At 35.0% G+C, this 21,151-nt stretch overlaps 1 protein-coding gene across 1 annotated transcript in view; it reads left to right on the top strand.

Annotated features, from left to right (window-relative positions):
* The window catches only part of toy (paired box 6 protein twin of eyeless), a 96,683-nt gene that overhangs the window by 53,904 nt on the left and 21,628 nt on the right, over positions 1 to 21,151 (top strand). Inside the window, exons 5-8 of the mRNA XM_023164406.2 lie at positions 18 to 237; positions 10,419 to 10,568; positions 12,874 to 12,956; positions 20,431 to 20,618. Of these exons, the coding sequence (XP_023020174.2) occupies positions 18 to 237; positions 10,419 to 10,568; positions 12,874 to 12,956; positions 20,431 to 20,618 (641 nt within the window). The remainder of the gene's footprint in view (positions 1 to 17; positions 238 to 10,418; positions 10,569 to 12,873; positions 12,957 to 20,430; positions 20,619 to 21,151) is intronic.

Raw genomic sequence — 21,151 nt, 5'->3', positions numbered from 1 at the left:
TATTACTATTGTTACAGGTTTCGTCTATAAATCGAGTTCTCAGAAATTTGGCATCGCAAAAAGAACAGCAGGCTTCCGCACAGAATGAATCAGTTTATGACAAATTGAGAATGTTCAACGGACAGACTCCAGGTTGGGCCTGGTATCCAGGAACTCCAACAGCTCCCCATCTTGGCCTTCCCCCAACGCCAACTGCTCTCACCAGCCAAATCTCAAGGGATGATCTACAAAAACGAGGTGAGTGACATTTGTAGTTGAACTTTTTACAAATTGTCTCTATAAGTTTCAGTTTAGAAAAGACAGAAACGAAAGTTGTTATTTTGAATGAAATGTCATGATTTTGAGATAATTATGAGAAAATGAAAAATCATTGAATAGCAAATAAATGATTCAATACATCTTCAAATAATATTGGCTTCAAGTAGAGATTCGTTCATTGTGTACAATGAAAATTTCAAACTATAATGCCATCATATACATATATAAAAACTAACTTATACAGTTTATTGTATGAATTTCTCTTTACAGGGTTTTACAAAAACCTCGACAAGTGTTTCGCGTGTTTTATTTTATGATTGGGAAAGCTATTGTATAACGAAACACGTGTTGCAGTTTTGTAAAACACTGTATAAGAAAAATCAAACAATATACTGTATTAATTACTTTCAATATGGATTTTCATCAAGTATCGGCCAGTTCTATTCAGTGAATAACAATAAAGGGTTACTTGTATATAATATTGATATCCCTATAACTGGTTCAGAGCCCTTATGTGTTTGTTGATCGGTACTTGGTGAGTTCTTCAACATTATCGGTTTTTGTTATTCCTAACAAACAATGTAGGGACAGCCTTTTTTTGCTCGCCAGTTTTTTTAATTTAGTTTATCTCTGATATGTCATATATTAATGAAAAACTCTTCAATGGCGTGAGTTCCATCAATGCATGAATTGAATATCTCAATAAAACGATCTTAACTTTAAGATGAATAAAATATGATTTCTGTTCTATTATAAAAGCTTTTTACCAATTTTCTTTCCTAAACATTTTATTAAAAAGCTAATAAAGTGCTTCATTATTGATGAGATATTATTTCCAGTACCATCAAAATAATTTCATTTTACAATTTCTCCATTTCACTGAATTTACACGGCTCTGCAACGATATTAAATTTTAATGTAGTTTAATGATTTTCATGTGTGTGTGCCGTTCCGTTGATTGAACCAAATTTTGTGACATGACTAATTACAAACAACTGATATTAATCCAAATGAAAAAGCCGGTCTCGTTTGGTTTTGTTTACCGTCACATGGAATTCATATAGCATGGGACAACATAATAGTAGAGTCAGTATTCTTCCACGGCACATGAAATGTGCATCTTTATGACAACAGCTTTCATCATTATGACAAAAGTTTATAGGAAACTTCTACGAACACGAATGACTTTGCCATTCATATATTTCTCAAATATTTGAATACATCTATTTGCATACAGACTTAACAATTCCAACCAATTACAAATCTGCAAGTTTTATTGAACGACACTTTACTTTTCTGATCTTCTGCCTGTACTGTGAAACAAATGTTTAATTTCACCAATATTCTTCTTTCACAATCTTCACAGTTTCAAATGGATTTAATTTCACAGTTTTATTATTCTTGTATTTTAGGGTTACTAACACTTGTTAAGTGAACAATCAGATCTGAAAGATACTCCAAGAGTTATTATTTATAGTGAATATTGTTTGGAGCTGTCGAAAATATTGTAGCACCTTTTATGATTATAAATAGCGAAACCAAGTTGAAAATGCACTAACCTGAGGCGTTCCCGGTAATGTACGAATACGGGTGAAGTAATTTATACAAGATATTACCTCTTTCTCCGCAAAATCCACTATAGTTCTGTGAAATCCATTAACCAGTTCCAACATCTTGTAAAATGACATGAGCCACGTCTCGTGAACTTGAGGAGTTGAAGACGTCGATATGACAGTGAAAAATTCAATGATGGTTCACTCATTTGCAAAGTTCTTTCAAATGAGATGAAATAAAACTTTCGTCACATCCACAGTTACTGAATGTATATACTATCACGTAATGTTCCATTTATCTAATGTTTGTATTTCAATCGAAAAAGGCTTTTGGTTTTTTTTGGAAAATATTTAAGAAATAAGTTGTATGAATAAATGGCCTTCTTTGCACCAACATTGAACAATTTATTGTTCACCTATTGTTTTAAAATAATTTAGGTCAATTCTGACACTTTGATTGAGAATTATGAATCATTCTAGGATTGTAAATATATTCAATAATACAAAATACATGATTTCCTGTTGATGAAAAAAGTACGAATGGATGTATATTCCTACGAATGCACCATCTATGGTCTATAGATTCACACGGAGTTTTTGATAAGTCAAAAACCAAGCTTCGACGTCGTTTGAGAAATGAGACTAATGTTATTTACTCATACTGAGGATTGTTCTGTAAGGACAATAGTATTCCGTTTTTTTTCCGTAGACTACACTGAACAATAATGAAACTTATCTTTATTTCAATTTAAATACAATAAACATTCAAATTTAAATTTCAACTATTATTCGAATGTCTGTCGCCTTACTAGATCTTTTCGCGTACCGCACTGTAACTTCCACTCAACTGTGTTGATATGCTCCTGGCTAACGTTTATATATCGTAATCGAATGCAGTAGAAATTTCGTCGGAATTCTTGCTACATCTAGAGCGACAGCGAACATCGTTCATTCATGCTCTCTTCGCTACGTCATGATTGGTTTATGACTACCAGTGGCGGCGGGCGTTATTTTTTTAGGGCATGATTTACAACACTAGAGTCAAAAAATATATGTGGTTCAGCCTAATGCTATTGATGAGACCTAAGAATGGACTAAACGACGCTGTTTGACGTTATATGATTATTTCAATTAATTTATTTATGCTGATCTGTTTTACTCACATTTACTTTAATACCTATATATTTAAATGTGCATGCTCCATCATTTTACATAAAATCCCAATGAACTTATTACTTACAAATGCCTCATTTTTGAGTTTTAGTTTTATCAAGATAGTTATTGTTTGAGCATTATATCATAATAGAATTGCTTTACCGTACATTTTGATACCGTTATAGATGACAGTCTTTGATTTTGTTGAATTTCGACGTGTGGATGTTCATTTTACTATTATATGGTTGAATCGACTTCAAAAATAGTAAAATTACCAGAAATGTTGGTATATGCTAGATCGTTAATTTAAAGTACCAATAGCGTTAGGCCCAGTACCGGTCCTTGAGGTCTTCTACTGACATTATGTGATGTTCTCATAGTCAATCTCACGGTTTGCTATCAAATGAATTGTTCTGAAAAATTCGAAAAGATTGCATCAACAATTCTTTCAATGAGGTTCTTTACGGGGTTATTTCCAACAACTTTATAAATGTTTTGTGACATTCAAACATGCTGGGAAGGTGTCTCCATATCTCTGTGATAGAAATTGTTGAGAAACATGACAGCGGGTGACGTATATGTGGTGCGGATGTGGGAGAAAGTCTCCAAAAAGCTGGCAGTCGGCACCAGCAGCCGAGTTAACGTTCCTGTACATTTCCCACCCTGTTCTGCGCGTCCCTATTTACTTCCGCTTCTGTAAACTCCACCCCATTTCATATCCACCCTCGCTATTTCATTCTCCTTGTTTTATTTCATCTTCTGATCCTATTCCCCCCGACCGCGCGCACCTCTCCGCATCCCTTGTTTATGTTTTCTGCCGACGAATCTCTAGTCAGGAATCTGCATAATTTTAGATTTTAACAATTTTTTCGTCGATCGTCGTATAACCGAATTATTGTCGTTACGTTTCGCTGCTTTTCGAAATTGAATATTATACTTTCTTGATCCTATTCGATCTGATTCATTCGGAATAGGATATTATTACACGTTCACGATTTTCGTGCTCAATATTAACAGAGGTACCATGAGTGCGAATTTTCTTTGAATGTTAACTCTTCACGAAACGGCATAAGGGTCACATATATTAATTATTTGTTTCTTGGAAATCACGGTCTGAAGAACTCGAAATTCAGAGTTTTAAGTCGAGATTTTGAAATTAAAATCAAAACGCTGAGCATATACTCGAAATTTCGACCTGAAGCTCAACATTTTGAGTTCATAGTCGGAATTTCGAATTTAAAGTCGTAATTTCACTACTTATAAAAACGTACTGCTAAAATTCTTCCGGATACTTGATAATTCTTCTCACACAAAATGGCGAACAATAATTCTTCTTATGAGCATACTTCTTTCAGGATCATCTTCATTCATTTGAAAATCAATATGTATATTTATCTTTCAGTCGCTAATAGTTCGTCAGTTTTTCACTGTCTGAAGGTTGAAATATTTCGATTGTGAAGGTTGATCGCCGAATGACGCATGCTACTCGTTATTTCTAGCATATAAAATTTTCCTGATGGATCTGAAAACCTAACCAAGTTAAAACAACAGCTACTATATGGCAAACAAATGTTTTGGCATTCAACTTCTCCATCTTCATACAAAAAACGTGGGGTAGATAGTTTCATAATAAACTCCAGACAGAAACTGGAAGAGAAAACTCTTCCTCCTAAACACCTACTCGTACTTTCATGTATATGAACATTGAATTATACAAAAACACCTTTTCCTATTCAGTTTGTACCTTAACATTCGTTATGGAATTGAATCAGATATCATTCATAGGAATGCTACTCAATATAATATATGAAAGAGTTACACGACAAAATATTTCACACATATGGATTGCTATCATCCTTAATGTCAGACATCGATGTTTAGGAATATAAACATTTCAATTCAAGCCACTATATCAAATGAATATTACTGAATATACACAAAATCATTATTTTTAACAGCTCGACAGGTGTTTTAATCACCAAGTTATCATCTTCAAAAGGAAGAATAAACTTTAATCTTCCTCTTGAAGGTGATAAAACTCCAGAAATAATCATTACTATACTAAAGGTTCCAAACAGTACGTCACAAGTACTAAATCAAATATCAAAAACAAATTTTAAAATGTTATTTTTCGTTCAGTATCGGAAAAAAGTTGCCGTTTGCGTGCCAAGAATTAAAAATTTACAGAATTTTTATAATGTTACTTTTCTCTCGACTTCTCTTGTCTTTTCTTGTCGAGAGTGGGCTGTTTTGTACCATCTCGTATTGACCAAAATGAATCAATTTATTGTCTTGTCGGGACACGAGTTTTCAAGAGAAAAATCTCTTGTCCCGTTCTGAGACAAGACGAAAGACAACACAAGAATATCTTATCATGGTGGCAACACTGTTTCCACTTCTCTGGAATGAAGGTAGTTTCTTGAAATATGTGAACTTGCATTTAACACCATAGAATTCAACACCAAGGACGTTTTGTAGAACAAAAATAAAAGTGTTTTAGTTTCGCAACTATGTTTAAGTATAGAACAGATGTATAATTTAAAATGACAAGTGGAGGTGAATAGCTGGTGTGACAGAATCAACTCCAATTGGCTTATGAATCAGGACAAAATAAAAAAGTATCGAGATGATAACAAACAAATGACATACGAATAATGTCTTTGGAGCGTTTACGTCTTTCAATAGAAATCATCTGGTATCGTAAAGTAGAGAAGGTAAGTGTAGACTCACAGCACTTAGGCCACATGTTACCATTGTATATCCTTTGTATATCCTTCCGAGGAGTTGTCCTCCTATGTTATCGTCCATCGTGTCCTTTTCAGAAAGGTGAACAGGTAACTAGGAGACATCTCCTTTATATTGGTAGGTGTAGGCCAAGACTCACCGAACACACACTCTCTTTGGCAACCTTAAGGTGGCCTCCGCGAAGGTTTTGGAAGGTGCAGCGATAGTACTGTCGTTGCGCGGCTTCTTCAACCTTCTTGGGGTTCATTCCGTGAAGGTGCGTAAGTGAGGAAGCTTTCCTGCAGGGGCAGCCGGTTCCTTGCCTTTATGCAAGGCGGAGCCCTTGGCGCCCGCCGCAGGAAGTGTCCTTGCTGTTGGAGGTGATTTGCTATGTCCAGCCTCATTCCAAGTGGTAGATTGGGGTGAACATTTCTGTTAATCCCCAGCCACCGCCTTAGATTGAGGTGAGCACTTCTGTTCAGCCTCGGAATTGGTTTTTGTTGTTTCTGTTTTTGTGTTGTTTCATTCATGTGTATTTCCACGAGTAGCAAGGGAAGAGTTGGTCACCTCTGGCAGAGCCCCGCCCTACCAGAGGTAGGCTGATTATAATGAGGTTTCGCCCAGTACCCAAAGGGGATTGTTAGTAACCGCATATCACCATGCGGCCATTCAGCTGTCGGCACGATTCCTTAAACCTTAGCTTGGGTAGGCTGGTCCACGGTGGCATGTTTTGCAAAGGCTTTTGGGGGGGTTTAAGTTCCCTCACCTTACTTATTTCTGCCACTGGCCAGGAGTTCGGCGACCCCATCCATAAGACCACATTGGCTTCTCGGACAGGGCCTTCAGTCCCCTGGCCGTTCCCCTATCCGCCACCTGGGGACGCGCCCGATAGGTAGCCTAACCCACGGGCAATAGAAGTCATATTAGGATAACAAATCCACATGATACTTACTGTTTCAAATAATGTTGAGGCCCCCCTAATGTTTGGAGAATATCTATTGCCAAAGAAGTGGAACTTTGGTATAGTGACTTGAGTAGCTCTTAGATCTATTAAATTGAAAACGTGTTAGTATGAAGCAGTATTTTTGTTCAACACCACATCAGTTCATTGAATTATAGGTAGTTTATTATTTCGCCAGTGAAATTTTAACGGTTCCCTGATTTCATGATCATTGAAAACGATCCTGAAATCTCAAAATTTTTACTCTTTTGGAAATGTATTTAACGAATCAGAGATTTCGAAGCAATTTTCATGAAGTTGAGTTGTTGTAACTGAACTAGATCAGATAACTGAAAGAGAAGAAATTCGGGAGCGCATTTTCTTTATTACTTCGTACGAAATCCAAAAGTTAGCAGAATTTCCAGTAACCAACTGGGAATAATTCAAGCTGTCAAGAAGCATTTGGAATTGAACATAACTTCCGTGCGAGTGAACCTGTTTTGCCCAATCTAAACTAGTAATTGTGTTAGCGGTAAATTTCGTTGAAAGACCCGACAACGGCCGTTAGAAAGAGAAGAGTATCAACTGGCTCGATTAGCGCGCCTGAAAAACGTCAACGCCGCAAAAAGCACGAGAAAAACAATGGTTTGTGGAGGACAATGGAGCTGTCGGAAAAGTTGTGGATAGGTGTTATTTTACAGTCAGTTCATTGAAATGTGAAGTAAATCATTTGTTTCCCGACTGAGAGTTTCAATAATTTTCAAAATGATTTGGATACCATTGGCAACTTTTTCGAAGTGAAATGAACTTAAATAGTCAAGAGTCAAAATAGCAGAAAATGTAGATGAGCATATTCCATGAAATCCAGAACATCCTCACTGTTCATTTTAATTATGGATATTTTTCGATCATGTCCCATAGAACGTTATGCTGTGAATGTTATTTTGTATCGCATAGTTTGATTCGTTAAACCCTCTTCAGTATTTGTATATAGTACGGCCCAGTTGTCTTGCATTATTATTACATATTGAGAAACTTTTTCGAAGAGGCAATATTTCTTTGAAGAAATTAATACATTTTTCACCTAAGGAAAAATTTCTTTATTAAAAAATATCTGCGTTGAAATGACACAAATATTGAACTGAAAAGTTTTTAATCAAATTAATAACACTGTCCCTATGGACATGTCGAAGGATTTGTGGTAAAAGTTGGGGTTTAGGTTCCAAACAAATCCATTGGATTCATGTGATGATTGTCAGACCAATGATCACTTATGGAGCAATTGCCTGGTGGCCGAAGGCTTTACAGAAAACTCTCAGGCAAAGCTTTCTGGCTCACAGAGACAGCTTGTCTGGCCATCAGTGGTGTCATCAGGACCACGCCGTCAGCGGCCATGGAGATCCTTCTAAATCTTTCCCCTCTTCACGTTTTTCTGAAGAGAGAGGCTAGATAGACTGCATATAGACTTGTACATATTGCCAGTAGCCCAAATCAATTTAATGTAGAGTACAACAGACTGAAAGTCGTAGCTTTCTGTGAATGACCTCTGACTACATGCCTCCAACTGTCAACTATGAACTGCATTATAAAGTACTGTTTCCGGGTAGAGAGAATTGGATCCTCTGGGAGAAGGAAATATTCTGAGCAGATAGTTGTTGGTTCACAGATGAATCAAAAACATCTTCAGGTTCTGGTGCAGGTGTTTTCAGTCGCAGATCGAAGACAGAGATATCAACCTGTCTAGGAAGCGGAGAGATTGAAAGAATCCAACTTCAATAAAAATATTCTCGAACAGTCAAGCAACGTTGGAAGCTCTTAGCTCCTACCGAGCAACATCTAAATTGCTAGCAAATGAGGCGATGAGGCTGCTGTCTTCCTTGCAAAGGAGGGCGTTGCAAGCAGTTTCATTGGACCAGAACCTGTCATTGGCATCGCTTTAGGCTTTGGCAAACAAACATTCAACACCAGGATGACAAGAAGATTTATAGACTTCTAGCAGAATCTCACTCAAATGCCCTTTATACCAAACAGTTGTTGGGCTACAGTAGGGATTAAGTACGTTGTCTTACATGCCCTCTCACCAGGTCACTATCATCTGAATCATCAAATGCGGAGACTCGAATTGTCGAAAAACAGTATGTGTTGCCTCAGTTTGGAAAATTATGAAACAGCAGAGCACACAGTTTGTGCGGCAGAGCCGCTCTTTTACCATCTGACCTGAAAGACCACTCATCATACAAACTAATCGGCTTCGTTAAGAAGCTGGGTTTGTTTGGTCGAGTGTGAATAGGTGTGAGCCACAATAAACCCTTGCGGGTTGTGATGAGGGGGTCAAATAGACCCACTCACTTTTGAACTAACCCAACCTTACCATAGCTGTTGCCCTTGAATTTCAATAAGTGTATTCCAGTTTTGCGGTATTTTCAGATATCCTAACAGCACAAATGCATGCATTTACCTCTGTAATTCATAATGATAACATCCCAGAAACTATAAGGACGTAGTTTCAGCCTATTCAATTTATCCATAAAAGTCCAAAAGAACAGGGCCTCACTGCATGCAATCACTGAAACGAATGAAAACTCTTCGAATCGAACTCTACACAATTTCATACAAGAGACGATGAGGAAAAATGATTTTGATGAAAGTCCTGAAAAGACGAAACGTCATTTTGAAAATGTCAAGATACAATTTCTCAATATTTCTTTCAATTGGCCATTAGCGTAAGTAACTTTTTTTTAATTTAACCACAGTCAACAAGATCTGTATAGGAATCATTGAAATGATTACCTCTCTGAATGTAACTTTGGAGGTGACCTCCATCTGACATAAGATGAGAGGCAAGTTGTATACATGTATAATATTCTTCATCAGATGTTGAATATAATCAATGGTGTTAATTGTTGTGGATCTGTATAAGTTATACACTGTGGAACGTTATGAAATTTCTTTTACTGTGAGAAAAGAGACCCTATAGAGTTTATATGTTATATTGTGCAAGTTTTTGTGGATGATTTTCGATTTCTAAAAAAGTTATTTTCGTGTAATTCAATGTTCATGTGAAAATAGTTGTCAAAAAAGTATTTTTTTGTGTGATTCAATGTTCATGTGAAAGTTGTTTTTTGGAAGGGGTTTTTCTTCCAGTTTGTATCTGAAAGTACAGATCTTTGTGAAGAGTTAATTATGAACTCAATTGCTTTCTTCATTCCTTTGAAGGTATCCCACAATGTTTTGAATAGAAATGGAGAAGTGACAGCCTATACGTTTTTTTCCCCAAAAAATACGTCCTAGTATTTAGACCCTATACAGTTGTAGTAATATTATAATGTGGTTTCTGAAATGAGATGTACAATCTTTTTTATATAAGGTGAAGATGATAGCGTTACTGTCATTACCATTATCAGGATTTCATCTACGTCTAATGAAAACTGAGCATTTCTTCAATCTCATTCAGACCACTGAGCAATCACGAAAGAAGATATTTTCAGAGAATGATAATACAAAAAATATTGGCTGTACCTATACTGCTTTATTCTCTGATTACTGTGTGAAAACTGCAATTTCATTAAATAATTTCGAACCGGAAAATAAACTTCTAAAACTTTCACCTCCTTGAATGAAGTGTAAATTTGATTTGAATTCACGAGCTTTCAGCAAAACATTCCCAGGAGGTTATGGATGTTACAGCAATATGCGTATCCTTCAAAATGTAAATATCCCAAGTTATGACTGAAAACAAAAGTAAGTTCAATAAAATTGCGCTCATGTGCTCTTTTCTGTTGTTTCAGCTGATGTGATGCACGAAAATACTTCAGATGGAAATTCAGAGCACAACTCTTCGGGCGATGAAGATTCACAATTGAGGCTGAGACTGAAAAGGAAGCTTCAGAGGAATAGAACATCTTTCACGAATGAACAAATTGACAGTTTGGAAAAAGGTATGAACATTATATGTTTCACTATTTTTGAATATGTAAATGATGATGAAATGTTCATTAGTACCGAACGTCCAGTTGGCATTTTTAAATGAATATTTCAATGATAATATCATAACAAATCAAGTGGAATCCATCACATAACTTTATGTCAAACTACCTTTCCTTGAAAAAATCATACAAACGTGATATTTTCTCAGAACAATGTTTTCAACGATAGCTTAACGTTTTCACTGATAATTTACATAGACTAAAGTATTGTCATATATCTGAGCCAATTTGTAATATCTCACTTTCATAATAAATTTCAATTATATCTCCTTGAAAGACAAAGAACTTATGAGTTCCATGGAAATCCGTGTAGAAATATTCGAATTCATCTAATCCAATATAGATGAATAATTGTTGAAATATTTTATCACAATACAATGAAGTTCAAATGTTAATTTTTCGAATAATTGTTCAATAGTAGAATTAATTATTTATCTTTTATACCTGATCATTTTTCTCAATAACTATTATTATTAAAAATATATTTTCTGTTGTTGAAATTATTTAAATTCTCCATTCTTTAGAAATACTAAACGAATACTGTCTGACAAAGTGAAATGGCATACACTCACACAACACAAGCACAACACAAGCACATTTGTGGTTAGGTGAAAGGTTCCAATATATGAAGGGAGATAGGAAGTATTTATATTATTACAATAAGTAATTTTGCATTATCATATTTCAAATCAGCAATCTGTACATGATAACTGTTACTGTTGAGATTACTGTTTCTCATGCTGTTTTTCTTTCAATAAATATCAGATAATAATAATAGAATATCTATGAAACTATATATTCCAACTTATCATATTGATACTAACACCACTTGAAACTATACGAAGGTATATCTTGTTTCATATTCGAAATCTGCAAGTGACAAAAAAGAAAACCGTGTCAAGTCAGAGATCGAAATAGTCAACCCACTTCCTATTCTTCAACTGTCTTGACGAACATAAAACTGTATTTCATTCCACACATATACTCATGGAGAAAACAAAGTATGTCCTTCTCCAGAATGGTGCTGATTCTCATCATTCAACAACGATTGTTTTGACTATTAACTCTCAAAAAAAAACTTTCATCACTGAAAAAAAATCAGTAACAGGCGCTGTATAAAGTAGTTCAGTGTTCGATTCAAATACGGGAAATGTTTTCAAAGAAAGTATCGTTTTCAAATTACGCCCCGGCAGCGTTCTGGTCGGCTTTTATTGCATACTCGCCGTGCTTCAACATCTTTCAAGAAACCACCGGAATTAGTCAAATATGGCTAGATTTGTTACTGGATGTTTAAATTATCACCGTCTTTTGAGAATCCTGCCTACTGTTTTTCAGTGCTGAGGACATGAAAGCACTCGAAATTCATCGCCGAATCAGTGAAGTTCATGATGAAATCGACCTTCTGTCTTTTGGCTGGGAATAATTGAAACAACCTTAATACAGTCCTGATCTATCATCTAGTTATTAACTTTTTTTCTGCGTTTCAAATCAGGCGGCAACCTTCTTTGGGGATGACATGTTATTCGCTGTTTCACTAGGGTCAGTATCACTTTCAGAATTTTTCGTATCGATTCATGAGAAATATCCATTTCAATGTCATTTTTTCGTAATCACAGTAGAAGATTTATAGCAAATTGTATCTGAACTCTCACATCAACAGCTTTCTTAAAGTTCTTTCTTATTCGCGGGTTTCGTTCTTTCACATTTTATCATCAATTTTCTATATTTCTGTGGCTCCTGGCACCTACCTTACTGGTCTATTTCTTTCAAATCTTTGGAAAACATTGGAGTATAGTGCGCTTCGAGCATTTTTCCTCATCTTCTCATTACTTATGCCTACAGCCTTGTTACCTGTCCTTCGATGTATATCTTGTTATAATGCTAAACTAAAAAATATTCAATATTCAAAATTTCATAACCTCTTTCAGTTAGATGAAAATTTTCATGACAAAATTTAAAAATATGAAAAGGAATTTTTGATCCATCCATATTATTTATTCAATGGTTTGATTTATTTCCATTGTTTGTCATTTATTCAGTTTCATAAAGTTTTAAGGTTTCTTTCCTTAGAGAAACTTTCTCTAAAAAATTAGCTACCACTGAAATATATTTTCAAAGATCTTTGTAAATAAATTGGAGGATTGTTGTCTATATTATATATATTACGGGTATATTGATTGTTTTGGTATTGATATATGTTTTCTTTTCATACATATTCTCACTCTCAGTATGGTGATAAATGATTTTTTTGTTTCAGAATTTGAACGAACGCACTATCCAGATGTCTTTGCAAGGGAGCGGCTAGCCGAAAAAATTGGATTACCTGAGGCACGTATCCAGGTAACAATTTTTTTCCAAATCTGTAGAGAACAATAGCAAACGTACTCCGTTATCAGAAATTGTTCAATACCGAAATCGAAATAACCCACGCCAGTCACAAAAACATTTGGCCTACAATCATTATCGATATCAATCAAACGAGAAAGGTTCGAACACACGGACGCATGAAAATCTGGATAAATTCCAGCAAAAAAGTAATAGCGAACATCCGATTCAGGTTTTGGCACCAATGATCAATACCATCAGGCAACGAAGCCTGAAAACATGCGTCAACATCGTTCGGATCCGGTATTTCGGTCGGTTTTCCCTTCCACTGGCGTATTCAAATCACTTTTGGGAGGAATTTGCGTGAATCGGAAACTGACCTGATCAAAAATGTGTTTTCGAAAGTCAATTTTAGAGTTTGATGAATTCGAATGCACAGTGCCGCTGAATTTTTTCATCAGTTTTTATATTGTTTCACTGTTTCCAATGAAATTTTCGAATTCAAAATGGAATGCATTTCTAGATTGAAACTAACTGAATGACGGAGAAAGTGAAATTCATGTTAACACTCCATAAATGTGGAAACTCACTTCTGAATGATGAAAAAAATGCAGCTTTCAGGATATAAATAATGAATTCATTACTGAAACGTAAACATTTGCTGGGAAAATTATTTGCCGCTATGAACTGTATGCCACTTCATCTAAAGTCGACTCAAAGGGAAGAAATGAAAACAATGAATTGAAAACAATGAATTAAATTTATTCACAGATATACCTACACCGAATATATTGCATGAAAGGTTCAAATAAATGTAAACAATAAGAATAGTGTCACATCAAAAAATTCATCTTGCCAGTCTAAATATCAAAATTCACCTTTAAAGATGTCAATAACTCGAATTCTTCGTAAATGATTAATTTCTGAATATTTCAGTTGATTATCGAATTCTCTAAAGAAAATCACTTGACAATTTGGAAAACCGTATACAAAATTATAAATAGAAATGCGTGATACATTATCAGCAACGTCCACCTCCAAAATATACCTAGGTAATGTTGTAAATAATTTATGAACTATATTCAAAATGAATAGTTCAGTTAAGCATTAGATAAATCTATCGATTTAATCTGAATTATTTCTGCCAGCAAACCATAATATCGAATTTCTAGTTTGAATAACACACTATTGTGAGATTTCCACTGGACAGTTTTCAAAACCTCAATACGTGTCTCGCTATACAACGGCTTTCTCAAGGGTTTTCATACTTTTATTTGCAAAATTCCGTCATGTTTGCAACCTATCAAGCTTCAGATGGAAGTTTTTCAGGTCAATGAACATTTACTTATATCGATAGTGTTCCTATGAGAGAATTTCATTTTGAAAATTTTCAGACAAACAGAATGAGGAAAAGTTATTTCCGTGTAATCCAATAGTCATAATTGAAAGTAGTAGTTCCCGATGAAATTTTTGTTATGTCGATTTGTATCTGCGCATGAATCGCACACTTCTGTGATGTATTCAATTTTGTTCTTCCTTTTTAGTCCCCACTTTGCGTATAATGATGGAGAAGTTGAAAGCCAAACGGTTTTTAACTAAATTCTCCTAAAGAAATATACTCTTTCCAGTACGTTCGTGATCATAACGTGAAGGAAAACTACTGAAATCATATTTCTGTCACATATTCAACTCTCGACTCGAATAATACTTTCACACAATATCAAATTATACACGACGTAATTAATGCCATGCCATTCCCACTCTAAAAACATTTCACTGTCAGCGTTTCAGTTTTGAAAGATAACTATAGAATACTCTGTGAGAGTTTTATATATGACTGAAACAATCTTATAGTCACCCGTTTCAGCTCGCGGATTGTAGGTATTGTCGAAAAACTACTGAATAGAACATCTCACTTTGAAGTTCACCCTAACCTTATCTTCTGTTTCGGTACTGAAATGATCTTCCAAGAGAAACATTTTTTTTTTGTTTCATTGCATCAGTCTCATGAAAAACTGTATAATTTCTTTTTCACCACAATAAAGACGGCCGCACTCATGGCAGACTGTTACGCCACTGGATCAATCCTCTGGCTGCCAGCTTCCAATCGCAATCTCTTTTGGCGCTTGTCAATCATTATTTACATATGACGATAAATATTGTGGTACGAAAGATCGCTCTTACTCGCCCCTGCTCTAACGATATCAAGTACTTAAATGTTATATTGAAAGCAGAACAAATTGATAAGTTTGTTTGCCTAATTATCTATTCACCGGCTGTTTGGTAAAGAAGGGAGAGAACATACAAAACATACAACGTGGTCCGACAAGCATTTCTTTGATCGAATAGAAGGGCCCTTTTTCCTGTTTCGTAGTTGAGTTCAGATATATCATCAAATTGAAGGATTGAAAGTGAAGTGGTTCGGAGTATGAATGTATGTAACTCTAGTTGAGGTAGTCAGAGTACAGGGAGTAGTAGAGTATCTACTCTTGAATTACTGTGGAAACATATAATTAATAATAATAATAATATTACCATCTACGGCACTCTTACGGTATTGACGAGACACCGGTGTTGCCCTACACTCCGGGGGATATTAAAGCCGTTGTGGGGACCGAGAAGTGCCGAATTTATGGAACTATCCACTCCCCACTCTCAGGCTCATACAGGCTAATAAGCCTGATGTAGTTCTTCTCGACCACCAGGGCAAGAGGATATTTTTCGTGGAGTTTTCAGGTCCTGGCGAGATGAATATCGTCCAAATAGAGGAGAAAAAACGGATAAAATATCGAGATTTTCTCTTCGAACTCCGTAGACTCTATCCAGACCACTCTGTCAAGATGGTTGTTCTGATTATTGGAGTACTTGGTGGAATAGATGTCCTCTCTACTCTCAAATCTTGAAATCATAACAGCTTGTCGCAGTAGGACAGAAATCTTAGCCGGACAGATGCAGAAGGCTGTCATTCTTGGCTCACTGTGCCAAGAATGACAGTGATCCAATGATCACTTACCCCACGGAGTGGGGAGTGGTCGTTGGTTGATAATGTTGGCGCGCCTTCCCGAATGTATCGGGGCTTCGGGGGATAGGGCCTGACCAGCACATACTACGGTAAAATAATAATAATAAATGCTATTACTGAAAGATCACTCAGTACAAAAGATACCAACCTAACCTAACAAATGGCAGAATTCAACATCAGCACATGATAAATCAAGGCAGAAATTGCTCTTCCTTTCAACCCTGTCCAATTGATAGAGATCATTGTGTTGTCAGTATTTGCTCTGTGCAAAAGATTGAACTCGGTTTCTCACAAGGTAACTACATTTTTAGGACCAATATTTGTTAGTTTTTATTTACTTATCTGATTGATTTCATTGAAATAGTACAAGATAAATAATTGGTTTTGCAGACGGCATAGTGTTTCTTCACAAGTGTCTTTAGAAACGGAAATAACAATCAAATCCCATAACAGATACCGATACCTACCACAAGTGACATGAAATTTTTAGGAAATGCTGCAGAGTTTAAAAATTCAGTCTTCACCCTTCTGTGAGAATAAATAGTCCCAGCACAGTTCCAGACCCGTAAATAGACTAACTAAAAATAAAATAATATTGAAGCCTTCTGAAATTAAAAAAGTTAACTTAACAAATATGTTCAAAAAGTATACAAGGAAATGGGTACTTACTCTCTCCAGAAAAACGATACATGCTTCTTGTAATATGAAGAATCACTGAGATGATCTCGTGAGATGCTTATAGTTTCAGTTGTTGGTTATTTATGGTTTTCGTCGACTGTGATCTATATATGTTTGTGAAGTGATTTTTGTTATGGTCCAAATATGCGTCCATCATCTTAAAACAAATGAGGAACTCAAAATATCATGAATAAGGTTTGATATCAAAAAATTCAAGTATGAAATCAATTATGAAATGTCAATAAATTTACCTATTTATAAAGTATCTTGAATGATTCACATACGTATTTGGATACAACTTATATTTTTTACCTAATGTATGTATTCTGTACCTACTCAAATACCTTTTTGTAGGGAACCAAAACAATAACTATTATTATTAGCGACTATTGATAATTGTACCATCAGAATGACAAAACGATCATTCAAATGGAAATTTATAAAAAAATTCTCATCCGATATCAACCAAAACTTCGCTATTAACAATCTACTTGGTGGTTGGATTTCATTGAAAATGATTTTCAATTAATTTTAACATATGAAATGGAAGATTGGCAATTTTTGATAGTGGCTGTATTCCTTTTTGATTATCGTCTCAAAAATGAAATGTTTTGCATTTCTTTTTGCTGTTTCCTTCACCATAAGAAAATAGCCCTTTCAATTTTCGCGGTTACAATATTTTCAGAAACACACTCCAGTTATTGAAATAAGTGTCGAGATGTTGAAAATAACGGTTTGGTGTTGAGGTTGAACTCCAGTAATATTCAATACTACATAAAACACCAAAAATTATCGAACTTCTCAAATTGACTCCCACAATAACTTTTTTTACTCTTTCCTAATTCTTACTGCGAATTCTACATCTTTTTCAATCGGATATATGGTGTTAGTTTACTGAATTGATGAATTTGTTAAAAACTTTTTTTTGACGCATGTTATTGCCTCTTCTTTCTTTTATAACGCAGTGACTGAACATTGAGATGCATTATGCTGAGTGTTCATTCCATATTGTTTTATAAGGTGATTACGCAACAGCTAAGTTTTATTTTTGAAAATGGTTCCTGTAGACTTGCCTTTGTAATGATGAAGTGGTTGACTGCAGCATTTTTTGTGTACGAAATCAAAAATTTTTTAAATTTTTGTATTTTATTTGACATTTGTTTTTTTTTTATTTTTGTGATTGAAACCATTCTCTGTTATCAAATTTCGGAAAATTATTTTTACACCTGAAGCTTTGTTTCAATTTTTCCCAAATCAACTCGATGGGATTGAAAACATATAAACAGGGGGAAGTCTCAGTATGGTGTGTCCATACTTTTCAGTAATACACTCAAGGGCATACAGTTTTTCAAATGCTTTTGTTTTGTAAAACTACAAGTAGTTGGTTTTTGGTATAGTTATCTTCAAAATACAAATTCTCATCGATTAAAAAACTTTGTATTTCATCTTTCCTTGTACAGTTGAGAAAGGAATTTCTGTAAAATCTGATGTTGCTTGTAATAGTTTGTTTCCCTCGAAACCAAACTTGAGATGTAGATTTTTATATACATTGGAACATACTCTCTGTGTTTCGATATTCAAATGCACTGGTAAATCTTTTTCGCATTGTTCACCACCGCTATTGGAATCACTATACTAGAAAAAGTCTGCGTTGTTATCACACTCTTTATTACTATAAGTACTTATCCAAGGACGCCACATTTAAAACAGATAACAAAAATTCCAAGTAATTATGACTGCACCAATATCGAATTTCAACACTCTAATCGCGAACAGTTCCTGAACTGAGCATTAACAACACGACAGCTATAACCATCCTCGCATTCTATACGTCACCGTAACATGACTTCAAATTTAATTTTATGACTCTTCAGACAATCATAAAACTCGGTTAGTAACAATTATCCAATAAAAACCGCCAATTTTACAGTCCACGTGGACTAGTTCGCAGCTGTTTCATTCTTATGTATTGGTTTTTTTGGCCTTCGAGAGTGCCGCCAACTTTAAATGTACGCAATATCGTTTACTTCGACTATACAATACAAGACAGTACCTACCAGACAGAAGATGACAAAGCAAATTGACTAGTAGCGACACAACGAGATAAGTCTTGTCTGGACAAGAGAACTAAATGAGATGAGTCGAAATCATCTCTGGGTAATTTCAGCTTGATTGGCGAAACGTACATCAAGAAACGTATTATCACAGTTCTGAAATATCAAAATAATATTTTCATTTGTTGTTGTGTTAGACGTTTGAGGTTTCAGTTCTGCCCAGAGATTATTATCGATATATAAACAAATAACCATATTTCTATTTATTTTTCATTGTTCTCATTGTATTTTATATCGAATGAAATTTCCTATCCTCTCATAACCTAATACAGAAAAAGCCTCCTGAAATACTTCATTTGAGCCCTTTCTGAATACACGGTTTTCGCATAGTGAGACCATTATGATGAAAACGGCCCTTAGAAATGTTGCAATTTGTAAAAGTAAAGCAGAATGAATGGAAACTCCCCGAATGAAAATGTTCGAAACCATGTACTACTTTATCTAAATTACAAGCAACGTTTTCATTTGGCGAAAAGCTGCAAAAAAGCATGCTATACAAAAGTATAAACACCACAAGCTTGGAGATGAAATGATTTCGATGAAGCGAACTTTGAAGAAAGATTCCCGAGATTGTGTATTTCGTTAGATAAAAACTTCTGTTCCTTTGAATCAATTTCCGAACGTATTTAAGGTATTACTAGATAATTCTGAATGTGAATATTTCAAAAGTTGGGTAGAAGGGGGATGTTTGGATGAAGCCCCCTCGTTCGGAAAAAAAATATATTAAGGAGATGAAGACATGTATACAGATAATTTTGAAGTGAAATACATTAAAGAAAATGTCAAAAAATATTTTAGTACTCAGTTCTGTACGACCTTCACCCGATTCTGAAATAACAGATGAATTCAAACACCCAATCTGCAGTGAACATTGTCAAACAGAATAAATTTTGAAATCTTGTGAAATAATAAGTCATAAAATTTAATATTGAACTGTTTCAGAAATGAAACTGAAAACATCAACTTAAATTTAATCAAAAATATAAATAACATAAAATTATACCAAAAGCTAAGTGCCAATTAAAAATTACATGGATTTGGGGTTGAATATGAAAAGGAAATGTATATATAAATTAACAAAAAATTTAAAAAATATTCAATTATAATGAAAGTTTCGGAAACATTTATCGAAACACATCAAATTGAAAAATTAGGCTTCATATGAATAAGGAATTGTTGGAGAAGATGTAACGATATAAAAAAATTAAATTTTTTGTTCGAAAAACATTGGAAAAATTGTTATTCACCAAATTATGAATACTGAATTTTTCAATGCAGAAATAAAAATAATGATTTTTTAAATATTACAAGACCATATTCCCAAACATATATTGAAGTATGTAATTCTGTTTGTGTTCATCCCGCCTCAATCACATTCGATCGCAATATTAATTGGACACTCTAGAAGAAAACATAGAGTAATGTTTTCTTGATAACTCTCGATTTAATTTTTGACAATATTCCGAAGGGTTTTTTTTTCTTGATAGGGAATAAAATAATTGTCAATTGTCAATTATTGTCAATATCCGTATATTATTTAAGAATTTGGAGGAATCATCAGTCAACTTATTATCCAGTTAATTTTGGAAACCACTGAAAAATGACACCTACTCTTGTCTAAATACCTACTTTTGGCTTCACATCGATGTACTAGCAATCATTTCTTTGGTTTCAGGTTTGGTTCAGTAATCGACGAGCCAAATGGAGGAGAGAGGAGAAGCTACGGAATCAGAGGCGGTCAGTGGATCATGTAGGGGCAGTGAGTCCTACTGCTTCAGCTGCACGTTTACCCATCAACTCTGGTTTCAATCCTATGTACTCCTCGATACCCCAACCCATAGCTACGATGGCAGACACATACAGGTAAAGATCACGATATAGTAGCAAATGTACATTGACATAATCAAACCTGTCATAAATACGAGTTGAAGAACTATTGTAAGATGTAAGTAGTATAAGAACGTAGGCTTTTAGAATGAAATCTAAACTACCAAACGTTTCGTCTGCTACTGCGGCAAACATCTTAGTGGTATGGGCGTTAGCTGTGAAGACGAAAGTGATTGCTTGTCCACTCGTATTTATAACTTCAGAGACGGTTGGGCGGTAATGCTGGGAATGACGATGGGCCTGATGATGGAGATGGTGGTGTAGTCGATGGTGAGAATGAAATTTGCATGGAGACTCCATCATTGCCCCCACCATCATTGCTGAAGGTTGTCTTCTCCGCTATTTCCATCATCCTCCCCATCGTCATCCCTACCATCACTTCCACTACCATCTGAGCTTATAAATACGAGTGAACATGTAGTTCGTCAGTCGTTGTGGTGATTGCGTCTTCGTAGTCAACGCATATACGACTACTTATATCTCTCGTGGAAGTAGACAAAACGTATGGT

The sequence above is a fragment of the Leptinotarsa decemlineata genome, unplaced genomic scaffold (assembly GCF_025532065.1).
Source record: "Leptinotarsa decemlineata unplaced genomic scaffold, Ldec_3_MD MMD2_P_RNA_scaffold_6, whole genome shotgun sequence".
NCBI classification, from domain to species: domain Eukaryota; kingdom Metazoa; phylum Arthropoda; class Insecta; order Coleoptera; family Chrysomelidae; genus Leptinotarsa; species Leptinotarsa decemlineata.
Note: the sequence above shows the minus strand (reverse complement) of the source record. Positions and strands in the feature narration are given on the sequence as shown.